At 37.7% G+C, this 13,870-nt stretch overlaps 1 protein-coding gene across 1 annotated transcript in view; it reads right to left on the bottom strand.

The window, feature by feature from the left end:
- Window positions 1-13,870, bottom strand: part of OCA2 (OCA2 melanosomal transmembrane protein) — a 156,968-nt gene that overhangs the window by 54,026 nt on the left and 89,072 nt on the right. Inside the window, exons 18-20 of the mRNA XM_063392515.1 lie at window positions 13,455-13,582; window positions 8,995-9,054; window positions 8,345-8,449 (exon numbers count right to left, since the gene is read on the bottom strand). Of these exons, the coding sequence (XP_063248585.1) occupies window positions 8,345-8,449; window positions 8,995-9,054; window positions 13,455-13,582 (293 nt within the window). The remainder of the gene's footprint in view (window positions 1-8,344; window positions 8,450-8,994; window positions 9,055-13,454; window positions 13,583-13,870) is intronic.

Here is a 13,870-nt window from a genome sequence, read left to right as displayed (position 1 = left end):
TATGACTTTTAATCCTCCAATTTGTCATTTTAATGTATTTCACAGTTCACCCTTAAGGGGTATGATCTCTTCTGGTTCCTGAAAAATGCTTTCACTTTGATGGCTGAGTGATGCTCACCTTTATTGACTGAACGTGTTCTTTTGGTATGGAGGAATAGACAGGCTTTGTGAAGAATTACAATCCTTTCTCCATTCCTCCCACCAGTGATGCTACTCATCATTCTTAAACTCTCTTATTGATTAGCCTAGATAAGCTAATTTCTAAACAATTATTCTTGAATTTTACATTGCCTGAAGATGTCTGTTTCCATTTTAAGGTCTAAAGAAAACTCAGCATGCCCATCATCTTGTCTGTTTTTTGCGTGAAACAGTAAAGATGTCATTTCTCATCACAAACTTTATTTCTCTCAATCAGTTACAGCTAGAATATGATATACAATGCAGAATTAAGTTGTATTTCTTTCAAAACAATTTAATGTTTCAATATTTCCTATTGTTGAGGTCAGTCCTAGAGCTGTTGCCAGACAGCTCCTAAGTGCAGAGCAAATAATGCCCCACATCCCTCTAGCCATGCAGAGATAAGACCAGAGGAGGAGTACTGCTTATCAGAAAGCATCTCCTCCTGGGATGAGCAGCAGACTCACAAAGAGTGAAACCCTCTCAGCTATTTCTGCTTTCCAAAGAAAGCAGTTGTACAAGCAATCGCACACACTCTCATTGTGCAAGAAGAGCAACTTAAGCAAGTTACCAGGTCCTATAGCTGGACAGGGCAGTGGAATTCAGGTCAAGAGTGGCCCAAAAACACTGGTTAATATTCAAGGATCACCTCCAAGCTCAGCAGCACATCCTGGCAAAGAAAAAATTGGGCAAGAATGCCAGGAGGCCAAATGGATGGAAAAGGAACTCCTGGACAAATTCAAACACAGAAAAAAAGAACTTTACAAAGGGAGGGAGCAAGGACGAGTATCCTGGCTGTAATAGAGAGAGATTGTATAAGCAGCCAGCAATCAGATTAAGAAAGCTAAATCCCTGATAGAGTTAAATCTGGCAAGAAACATCAAGAGCAACAAGAAAAGCTGCTATAGGTACCTCAGTGATGAAAGGAAGACTAGGGAAAGTGTGGAGGAAGGAAATAGACCTGGTTATCCAGGACATATGGAAATGGGTGAGGTACTCAACAACTTTTCTGTCCTGGTCTTCACCAGCAAGTGTTCCAGCCACATTGCTCAAGTTATAGAAGGCAAAGGTAGGGACTGGGGAAATGAAGAACCACCTGCTGTATGAAAAGGTTAGGTTTGAGACTATTCTAAGGAAACAGAAGGTGCCAAAGTCCATGGGACCTGATAAAATATATCTGCATGTCCTGAGGGAACCGGCTGAGGAAGTGACTAAGCTACAATGCACCATATTTGAGAAGTCATGGCAGCCTAGTGAAGCTCCCATTGACTGGAAAAAGGGAAACATAACCTTCATTTTTTAAAAGATAAAAAGAAAGACCTGGAGAAATACAGGCCAACTAGTCTCACCTCCGTACTTGGTAAGGTCATGGAGCAGATCCTCCTGGAAAATATGCTAAGGCAAATGGAAAACAATGAAGTGATTGATGACATCTAACATGGCTTCACAAAGTGCAAATGGTGCCTGGTGAATCTGATGGCTTTTGCCGAAACTGGAGAAGCATGGATCCGATGGACAGATCATTTGGTAGATAAGTATTTGGCTGGATGGTCATACTTAAAGAGTTGTGGTCAATGGCTCAGTGTCCAAGGGGAGCCTGTTGACGAGTGTCATCCCTCGGGGGTTGATATTGGGACTGCTACCATTTAACACTTTAGTCTTCAATATGGACAAAGTGCTCAAAACCAGTTATATAGGGCTTTGAACAACTTGTTCTAGTGGAAAGTGTCTCTTCCCATGACAGGAGGGTTGGAACTGGATGATCTTTAAGGTTTTCCAACCTAAATCATTCCATGATCCTATGATATTGTCCGGGTTGTCTATTTATGCAAAAAGTCCATAAAACAGCAATGCATGCCCTTTTTTTAGGGACTCATTGCTGCTCTACATCATGGGACTTCACTACATAGACTTTGCTAAGAACTGCCTGTGACAAACATGTCTTCTGTGAAAACTGCAGAGAAGATGCATTAATAGGAAACAAACTATTTGTAACTTCTCAAACTGTTGATGATTGCTGTCTCTGCAGATAGTGACAGCCTAGTCTTGCATTTTTACTGAGCAGTGAAATGCAGGACATCATAGATAAGTCTAGAAGGGCAGAGGGCAAAGAAATTCCAAAAACAAAGCTGGCATTAAGAACATGAGACACATGCAAAATATTCAGCACTGCAAGAGAAAAGCATCTGATAGTTTTAAAGACAATAAACAATGGGCCAAAAATTATTTACTTTCTAACTAAGACCTTTCAGAGACTAAGTCACCTTGTCAGCCAGATGATTCACGGAAATTGTTTGTTGCTCTGTATTGAGGAAATAGTATTTAAACTCAGCAAAAACAAGGATTTACTGTAGTTGTCTTTTTAATTCCAGCAATAAAAAACATAAACAGATGGTTTCAGCACATATAGCTGATAAAACATGTCAATTAAACTAAAGAGCATACTGGCAATAACATCATGCCACTCTAAAATTCTAAGGGCTGAAATTCATGGCTATTTAAACATGACAATACTAGGAAAGTCCAGGCCTTAAAAATCAGGAAGTCTGCCTTTCAAAGAATGTCTTTGTGAGTTTAGCCTGCTGATAAAGGAAGAGCATTAGAGGTTTAGTGGAATGACACATAGAGCATCCATATTCTGCAGACAAAGAAAGCTGGGTATGTAACACGAAAAAAACCCTTGCCATTCAAAATTAAAACGTGAGAAATATAATAGTCAAGCTCCTGGTTTATGATTGTTTTATGATAGACCGTTCTCTGGGTGTTTTGTAAGCAATTCCAAGGTATAGCTGTATATACTGGACTTTCAGCTGGCACCACAGCCTTTTACATGCAGTCAGAGTTCACAGAGTTGCCAACGAAGTATTTCTCAAACTCAAAATTTGGGACCCTGAAACTGTAAAAGGACCACTTTGTTTGTATCAGCTGAATGTTCAGGAGTCCATGTAGTATGATGGCAATCATCTCAGAGTACTGAAGAAGCCAGCAGATATTGTGGCAGAACCCTTCTTGATCATCTACCAAAGGTCTTGGGAACCCGGGAAGGTCCCTGCTGGCTGGCAGCTTGTCAGTGTTATTCCAGTTTACAGAAAGGGCACAAAGAAAGACAAAGAGAACCACAGACCTGTCAGTCTAACCTCAGATCCTGGAAAAAATATAGAGAAGATTATACTGTGTACCACTGAAAGGCATTTAAAGAGCAATACAATCATCAGGCACTGCCAACAGGGGTTCACAGTGGGAAAGTCCTGTTTAACTAATTTGATATGCTTCTATGATAAAGTCACTCTCCTCATGCATGAAGGGAAGGTGGTGAATGTAATTGTTCTGGATCCTAGGAAGGTGTTTGACACTGTTCCTCACAGCACTGTTCCTGTCCAGCTGTGGGATGAGCAGGTTCACAGTGCACTGGGTGAAGGCCTGGCTGAAGGGCAGAGCCCAGAGGGCTGCAGCACATGGGGTTACAGCTGACTGGTGCACAGGCACCAGGATTCCAGGGCCAGTTCTGTTCAAAATATTTATCTTAATATTTAACAACCTGAAAGCAGGGGTTGAATGGACCATTAGCAAGTTTGCTGGTGATACTATACTGGGAGGTGCTGTTGACTCTCTTGAGGGACTCTATGAAAGTTCTTGAGCATGTCCGGAGGAGGGCAGCAAAGCTGATGACAGGGCTGGAAGGCGTATCCTGTGAGGAGCAGCTGAGTTGGCCCAGTTTGGAGAAAAGAGGGCTGAGGGGTTAATTTCATTACTCTCTACAGCTTTTTGAGGAGGGGAAGTAGAGATGGATTTGCTCTTCTCCTGGGACCCAGTAACAGAATAGAGGGCAATGGCTCAGAGCTGCATCACAGCACATTCAGAGTGGACATTAGGAAGCATTTCTCTACTGAGAGGGTGGTCAAACACTAGAAAAAGGTTTCTAGAGAGGTGTTCAGTGCCCCAAGCCTGTCAGGGTTTAAGAGTCATTTGGACAATGCCCTTTATAACAGGCTTTAATTTTCGGTTGGTCTTGATTTTCTCAGGCAGTTGTATTGGACGATTGTTGCAGGTCTCTTCCAAGTGAAATAGTCTATTCTATAATTCTACAATACGTTTTTACAGTGTATATTTTACTTGGTGACAGGAAATGATTGATTTTCCTATCACTTGCAGATAGCTATCACAATTGCCAGGCATGTTTATGCAAAGAAATGTAATAAACACTCACTCATGCAGTCATATTTAATTAGGGAGCTGGATTTTCACTTTTCAATTTAGAGTGAAGGGGAATGTCCTGGGATTACAGTTCATTGAGCAATTTTCAAACCCCCAATCTTTTTTTGGGGCAGTTCATTGTCTATGCATACAGGATGAATTATTTGAAATAAGCAATTAGAAGATATTTCAAAAACTGTTTGGTCTTCATGCAGTTCCAATGTTCTATTTTAACTTAAAAAAAACCCCAGAATTTTGGCAAGACAGAAACAATAAAAGTACTCAACCTATGATGAGCTAAGTGCACTCAGAAACTCATTCCATTGTTTCTTGTAGGCAATTATCTTTGTACATCATCCTCTGTAGCAAAAAAAAAAAAAAAAGTGCTGTGTTCTGACCTCTTCATAGAGTTTTCAGTTTAGTAACTTCCATATATGAATTCCATATGGCACTGACACTTTTGATTGTGAGTTACGCCAGATTTACCCTTGTCTAGAGCAGAGAAGAATTTGACCAACAAAAGTGTTGCACTGAAAAGGTATTTTCAGGACAAGGCACTTCAAGTAATACACTGATCTGATTTTTGTAATTTCAGAATATTTTAGTAAGAGAGAAATTTTCTCCATGTTACTAGAGGCTTCTGAAATTCATAGATATATTCACTCTGTTTAAATGAATATTTTGCATTTTAAAGTACACACATCTTAAAATAACCGAAAATATTTATGTTTTCTTCTTAAGACTGCAGATAATGTGTTGTGTTTTAGGACAAAGAAGAATCCTAATTTGCCTACATAGATATCTAGAATCTCTTGAAAATGCCTAAAATTTCTTCTAGGAAACCATTTTCCTTATTGGTTTTCATTACTTCAAGTCATAAAATAGTTTATTTCCTAGAATTCTGTGTAATGCTGGCTCAGATATATTCTAATTCCTTATTCAAAATATCAATCTACAGTTTCTACTTTTCACATCCTCTTAAGGTAAGTTAACTGACTGTTAAGTCAGCTATAAATTTTAGTGTTGTCAAATCTGAAATTTTCCATGAAGCATTCAAATTTATCCAAACACAGATGAAGTGAAACTTTTAGTCTCAAGGTCCGTTACTTAGGCATTAATATTTTTTCTTTTTCTTTTTTTTTTTTTTTTTTTTTATACACAAAGCAAGTAATTATGAATCTGAAACAAAACAAACACAGAAACTGAAAGGAAATTTTGGACAACCATACATTAACTTGATTTTTTAAAGGAAACACAACATCACAGTTACAGAGCTACTTGCAGGTTTTTCTGTTTTGATTCCCTTCAGCTATACACCTAAGTCAAGACTCAGGCTCTAATGGAATTTTGTATTTCTTCCATTTCTCAGTATTATCTCCTAAGTCAAAAAATAATTATCTCCTAGGTCAAAACACTACACATAACAGGAAACTGAAAGAGTTCACATCTACAGTGCTTTCAGCCCAGGGGGCGCAGGCACCTCACAGAGAAGACTCTTCCCCCTCAATCCATTTCTGAGTTACTACACTGATTGTGCAGCCCATCTCCTCTCCCTTTTCCAAGTCTTTCCAAGTCTGTGTATTGTTTTAGGGGATGAGTGGAAGACCTTATCCAACAGCCCAGAGGCAATATTGGGGTCATCTTATACCTGTCTTGAAGCTTCCCACCAGTGAAGGAACAAAACAATGTAACTTTCCAGATGCCCTCGCCATTGCAGAAGTTTTTTCCACAGTCAGCTGGGAGCTCACAATTAAAAGAACTGGGACTGACAAGACTGCCTCATTCCTGAAACATGGAACAAAAATCATGGTATACTTGTCTTTCTAATGCAGAAATGACACTATTAGCATCCTTGACTGTGAGCTGCCACCAGGCCTTTCATCATCTCTGTATGATATTTACAGAATTCATTTACAAGTCAAACAAGCCATTATCCCGTGAGACTGGTTTCTCTTAACTCCTGGTCAGTGGCAAAGCCAATGTAGGCAGAGGTCTGAGATATTATCCTCCAAACACTTTTGTCAGTCATAGTACACAGCTGATATCTATGAAACTGCCCAGAATTTTTGAATCTGAAGGAACTTGATGGGTTCCACATCCCTAGCCAGTACCTGTCCCATCAAAGCTATGACTAATGAAAAACACAAGAGAGACTGACCCATTGCCATGACAGACTGAGGGAGATGTCAAGTTACCACTGAAGGAAACTTATGGAGACCCGGACAGATTCACTACATCTGCCTTTCATTATTACGACTGCAGGCACATTTGTGAAGCTGGAACCTTTTCCCAGGAAAAGACAGGATCATTCATGGCTACGTCATAGCAGATGCTCCATACTCTATATCACTAGGGAATATAAAACCAAACTCATATATAGAAGCCCCTGATTAGTGAAAAGTCATTCTACAAAAGAGTTGGGTTCAATATATTTAATACTATTCAACAGAAGTTCATTACTTTGGCACATATACTGAAAAAATAGCCTTCCAAAACTAAATACTGCTTAAGAGTAGGAACAAAGTACCAAAGAATCAAAAAGAATTTTAAATGGAATTTTAAAGATCTTGGGACCTAGTTACTTAGGAACATTTTGTAAGTTTTTTCTAATGCAGAATGACAAAGACTAAAGTTCAAGCCTATTCACTAAAGTAGATGAATCTCAACTCTAGTTTGCCAAATAGTACATTAACGTCTTAACCTCAGCTAATAACTGCTTTTACATAGGTGAGAATAGGCATGCATTTTCTTCCTGTCTCTTCTCTCTGCCTGTTAAAAATTAATTCAAAATTGTAGCAGACTCTTAGGTTCACCCCAGAACAGAATGAGAAAAATATAAATTTGAAATAGCTTAAAATGTTGAGAAGGATGTCAATCTTCCTGCCAATCTGTATTTGCCACCCTAAAAGATACAAAAGGAATGGTCTTCACACATCCCAAAGGATTCTTAAACTTCAGTCCCATTTCCCAAAACATACTCATTTGATGGTGCTGTTTGGTATTGCTCCAAGCCAATTTTTATAGACTAGCTGGGTACGAGGCAAAGATCTTCAAAGTAAAGATTTCTGCATTATTGCTTAATAGTCCTCAATCATTTGCTGGGAGGTGACTCATCCCAAACCAGTCTTTCCTTTTGTGCCTATTGCTTGCAGTCTGCTGTGGTTAAATCAATATAATTTCACAGGAAACACCAAGGTAATCAAAGCAAAATACCATATTAATATATATTTATCGAGTAGTTACAAATCTTGCCAATTTGTCATATGCCCTACAAGAAGTGTCTTAAACCTTGCCACAGCTTAAGAGTGGACGTGACCATCCAATAATGGATGAAAAAATGTGAAGAAAATATATACTTAGCTGACAAAAAGCTGTAACAATTGTATGGTATGAAACACTAGTATGGCATAATGAATGAATGATCACACTTTAAACAGAGAACTTGATTGAATAAACCTATCTGAGCATATCCTAATTTGTTATAATTTGATACTCTTCTGATATTAAAGCTCAGCCGCTGACAAGCATTTGTTATGCTCAACATAATCTGGTGTTTTCTAAACTAATTACAAAAGTAAGGAAGCAATAAAAGGTTTGGGTGTTAAAAAAGCATTAGCATAACTACTCAGCACATAGAGGAACAACATTGACAGCAGTGGATGGATAATGACAGTTTCTATCAAAAAGACAATTCTATTTTTCAAGTATGTATGTGGATAGAAGAGGAGAAAATGAAAAAATGCAGCCAAAACAGTGCCTCTGGTCCCACAGCTACCTGCAGCTGCTGGTGTTAATTGCCAGCTAGATACCTTAACAGTATGAGTTAGTTTCTAACACTAATTCAGTCTCAGAGGATAAAGTAAGCTACAACACAGCAGAGGTAAAAAAAAACCCCAAACAGCGAATTGTAATCAGTAAGCTGAGCTCCCTTGCAGCAGCTGCAGGAGGGTGTGCAGGGCTGCACAAACCTTACCATTGTAGCTGTGAAGGGGATGTTGTCAATCACAGAGGAGGCCAAAGCAGACACCCAGAGCACTAAAATGATGGCCACTGCCAAGCGCTGATCCTCAGGAACCACCTGGAAGTGAGAGAGAGAAAATTACAACTTTGAAATCAGTGTTGCTCTGTCTGTCCCCCACAGCATGTTCTTTACAGTTTTAATTTATCGACACTTATTACTCCTTTAGGCTCTGAGATAGGAAAGGCATCTTAGATAAAATAGCCTAACATTTGGTAACACAATTACAGTTCTTCTTCCAAGAAAATATGAACAAATAGTACAAAGATTGATATTTCTAATATTCAGATTTCACACAAAAAAGACACTGTGCAACTGTGAATTTTGACCTTTAGCTGTATATACTTTTTTCACCTTTGCATCTTAGGAGTTTTAAGACTACAGAAAAAGCTTCTCTATTGCATTTATGGCTATAATTATTCTGGCTGTGGACAGATGTATACATATTAAATATCACCTACACCAAAGTATGACATGCTTTCTTGATATTGCTGATGCGGAAATGCAATTGTGAACATCAAATTCAAAATAAAATTATTCTTTCTTGTTCTACTGGAGTAAAACTTTTTCTTACCTGTTAAAATTTATAGATATTTTAAACATACCTTTATTAACAAAGCTGTCTGCTCTCCTATATAGTCTATTAAGTGCAGATGAGCCAAAGCCTGAGGGGAAAAAAAAGACATTGATATCAACTAATGAGGTGCATGATGCATTTACTTTTTTTTCACTGGATGTAAGAAAAGGCAACCATTTCTTCCTATTTAGAAGATATTGATATTCAACTCAGGTAGCTTCTACAGAAGTAATTTTAGGCAAGAAAAGACACAGCAGAAACTGGTGTCTGTATTTGCAGAAGCAAGTAAAGGTTGCACTGAAATGCCTTGTAGTATTACCCCAGAGCAGGGGACACAGGATTAGGAAGTGGCTGAAATTTAAAGATGATGTTATTCAGTGGATACGTGTCTTCTGAAAACACGTACACATCTGATTTTAAACCAACTTCCCCAAACTCACAATATAAATACAAGTATATCATGTGTTTCAAAAGTTGGATGAAATCAGACATCTCATGTTCAGTCTCAGATGAAGAAACAGGAAAACAAATTATGTTTTTCTTTTATAGCTTTCTCAGACCCATTAAAAAAATAAAAATAAAATAAATAAATAAATAAATAAATAAATTAAAAAAAAAAAAAAAAAAAAAAAAAAGAAGAAGAAGAAGAAATTAAAAAAGCCTACAACAAAAACTACAAAAACCAGTATCCATCTGCTAAAACCAGGACAGAGATCTTGGATGAAATTGGCAGCACCATATGAAAGACAGGAAATCCATCTCTCTAATGCCCAAGTTAGGCATGAGAACTAAGCAGGTGAGCCTTGTAAGAACTAGACCCCAGGACAGCTTGGATCAGGGGGCTCTATCATCCCTGTGAGAACCACTCCCAGTTGTACAGGACATTTGGACATTTAGACAGCATCCCCTGGTGCTACCACGGATGAAAAGACATAGGAAGGCTTCAGCCTGGTGGTGCTAACTCTGATCTCTCCTTGGGCACACAGAATACAGACTGAGTCTTCACATCCAAGCACAGTAACCTATTCCCTTGATCCACAAGGTAAAAGGGTGATTTTAACTCATGAGCGCTAGCCTTTAATTCATGTTTTTTTGTGGGCATGAAGAATGAAGTACTATTTTCAGGTTTAATAAAGTATATCTATTTTATGATTTCTCAGTTTCTCAGGGGAGAAAATCATATAATTTTTGGTTTAGCCTAGACCACGCTGGTCGGCAGGTTTTCATCTTTTTCTGTTAAGTAAAAGAATCAGTCAGCTGCAATACCTCACTTACTGACATCAGTCCCTCACAGGGCTGCAGGAGTCAGTAGTCACACAACACAGCTCCATATAACACCCCCACCTGGCAGTCAGACAGAGCCCTTCAGAGACTGCAGTGGGAAAAAAAGCATTCAACTGGCATGCTGTCAAATTCCACGACAGACGCAGACAAAAATCCTAATGGGTATCAAGTGGTGTGGTATGGGACATTTGGTATGGGCTTGTCAGAGACTAAGGTGCTTTCATTCACATTGGCAATTCCTGTACCTGCAGCTCAATTGGACAACAGTTGAATAACAGTGGTTTGGGTATCAACGCATAGAAAATTTGGCCCAGAAATATTATTTTTTTAACAATACATTGAACAAGAAAAGGTTTACCTACAATCAAAAATACAGCATGCAGAAAACAAGCAGCAAAACTTTTAAATACATGCACACACCCCTTACACTTAAAAAAAAAAGACCATTTTTTCATTACTTTGGCTTCCCAGGAGAAAGTTTCCTATTGATTTTTGTTGGTGATTTTAAGTTACCATTCTCTTTCTAAGCTATGTTGCTTTATCAACTCAATTGTTATGACAGTGACTTTTTAAATGTATGTAAAAGCAACATCCTTAATGAACAGCAATAGGTTTTGTATCATTGCTTTGCATTCACATTTCAAGTTAAATTTTTAAAAAGATAGCTGTCAGCAATTACAGCCCAGATTCAAATTCAATTAAACTTGTTTCCTTATTAATTACCTACTAACAGAATGCATTATACATCCATAACGCTCAAAATTCATTCTGGAACTCAAGAAAGAAAGATGTTCAGGACACACACATCACTCCTGCAAGAGAGTCCACAGATAGCTCATCTCGTTAGAGATGATGACAATATTAATCACATAAATAATTTCATGTCGTGCCATTTTAAAACAAAGTCTAATTGATGCTTAAAAATTTCCATTAATCCTCTTGTGGACAATATGTCATGATGACTCTTGTAAATAAACCCTGCCCGAAGGAATTAAGGTAACATGCTACTTTCTACTATAAAACTGAACAAAGAACTGTGATCCTGAGAGGCATAGGAACTTATTTTACAGAGACAGAAGAAGGAGAAAGATTTTTATAGCATGTAGGAGCCACGTGTGGATAAAGACTAAAAAGATAGTTGTAAAGATTAATTACCCAGGGGATGCAATAGAAAACAAGAGAGCTCCAAAAGATTTCCAAGTTTTTCCTTGTAAAAGATGCACCAGACTGGACTGATGGACCCCCAAAGGCAGAACCTTCAAGAGTTCCCCTGTGGTTCAGGAATTCAAATCACATTTTCCAAAATGACTTGCAGCCTTAGACCCACACAGGTTTTTAAATGTGCCTTGTAATAGGAAAGAGAACTTTTATAGCAGTAGGAAACAGTTTCATACTGGGAACCATTCAAGCTGAAGGATCACCAAGGGTGACCAATACAAGCTGACAATTTCTGGATGCCCTAGACTATAAAAAGATTTCTTATACTTCAACATATATCTTTGTCTTGTCCAGATTCTTCTTGACACTGGTAACTTAAAGGAAAGAAAACTGCCCAGAAAAGGACTGTCACCTACTAATTGAATAGATTCAGATAAAAATTAGTAGTGGTGATATACAGAGAATATTTTCTCATTCATTGTGGGGAAGAATTCAATATATTGTATTTTTTGCTTGATTATATGAACAAGTTTCTTTCATGACCTTAAACTACTGTTATTCTAGAGAGCCAGGAAAAATATTCTTTCATTAACAAACTATTCACTGGTGACCTGAGAGACCAAAAAATGAAGTTCAATGAATTATAATAGTTGTATCCAAAGTCTGGCAGTAAATGGCAAATAACATCCTGTGTATTTTACTGTGGTGTTGTCACACAGTCACTCAAATCACAGCTGGTCAATCCAAGTTCAAACAATAAATATATCAGGGAACACAACCAATAAACTGTTGCAACAGCAGTAGACAAACATGACTTCAGCATTGATTGCCTATAAGAGCTGGAAAATTCAAGGTTATATGGAACCTCATGAAATGGAGAACTAAAAATTGCCTGTTTTTATGAGCATACAATAAATCAATATTTCCTGATGAATTTTAGACTTAGTAGCTCACAGAAAACTTCATAATGATAATCAGAGTTTCCACTCATCTTGGAGGATACCAAGTCAGATTTTGACTTCCACTTTGGCATTTATTAGAGTTAGTTGGATTGGTTCTTGTTTCTATTAGCTTCAAATGTTGTCCCTGTTACTGCTGATGATTTTTTAAAGAGATTCCAAATTACAAATTCTTGGGATCTTTGCAATTATTGGGAGGGAAGAAGGGAGGAAAGAGGCTTTATGAGCAAATTAGTTATCACAGGCTTTTCCCAGGCTTCTCAGGCAATTCACTAGCCATGGCAGTGTCAGTGGTCACTTGGGTATCGCCAGTCATGTTTCTACAATTTATTATATAATTTAAAACCAACAATTAACAACTGAAAAATAGTCAGTATTCTGAAGAAGAAGCCTAATTAAAGAGTTAATGTGAGTATCCACACAAAAAAATATCCAAATATCTGGGGTAAAAATAAATCCTCTTAAGCTATACAAAAACATCAAATAGGGAATAAAAGGGGATACAAACATGGATGGACATGGATGTTGTCAAGCAGACAAGCACACAGAAACTACACAGCAAGATATCCAGGCATTTCAAGAGCTGAATATTTTTTGAATTAGCAAGCAGAAATTCAGTGCTATTTTCCTTTCAAATCACACTCCCATGAGATATCTTAAGCCATTTGGCAGCCAGCATGTCACAGACAACACTAGAAACATTTTTCAACTCTGATTTAATCTTGTTCTATTATTTTTCCTATCATCTGTATAAATAATTGTAAACAAACACATAAAATATCTCCACACATAGACCAACAATAAACCCAGAAACTAAAATTTAAATTATAGAAAAATGATTGTGTCAGATACATTCAACAAAAGGAGAATATGGAAAGAGAATGAGACCAAGTTTAAAATGAAAATTTAAATATGAAAGAGGTCCAACTAACTTCCATTCTCTACTATTCCTCTCCATATTACCATAACTACATTTGATCAACAATATTCCAGCGGGACTGAAGCAGCAGAAGGTCTCTCTCCAGGAACATAATTCACATTTGAAATCTTTTGCAATTCTTCAGGCTTTAGAATCAGACAATATTACCTCCATGAGAACAAACAATGCTGCAAAGAAAAGGAGGGTTGCCCATTCAACTCTGTTCAATATCATCTCAAAATCATGGATGTCTGCTAGCACTAGCAGCCAAAGGGCTCCCAACATGGCAATCCAGCCTGCATGAGAGAAAGAGAGAACAATGCTTTACATTTCACAGACTTGTTATGTGCTACCAACATGTAAGTTACAGTATTGTGATTTTCAAATTTTTTTTTGCCATCTTTTTGCTCTGACTGTAACAGGAAAGTTCACAGATACTACAGGATGAATGGTCTCTGCTTTCAAATGAAAATAAAATCTAAAATAAAAAAAACAAGGCAAGTAAGACAAAATTGGGTTACCCCAATAATCAATGGGTTTGGATCACAGAGAAACCTTTAGGTATTTAGGAACAGTGAAGGATT

This window comes from Prinia subflava, chromosome 3 (genome assembly GCF_021018805.1).
Source record: "Prinia subflava isolate CZ2003 ecotype Zambia chromosome 3, Cam_Psub_1.2, whole genome shotgun sequence".
Lineage (NCBI taxonomy): Eukaryota > Metazoa > Chordata > Aves > Passeriformes > Cisticolidae > Prinia > Prinia subflava.
Note: the sequence above shows the minus strand (reverse complement) of the source record. Positions and strands in the feature narration are given on the sequence as shown.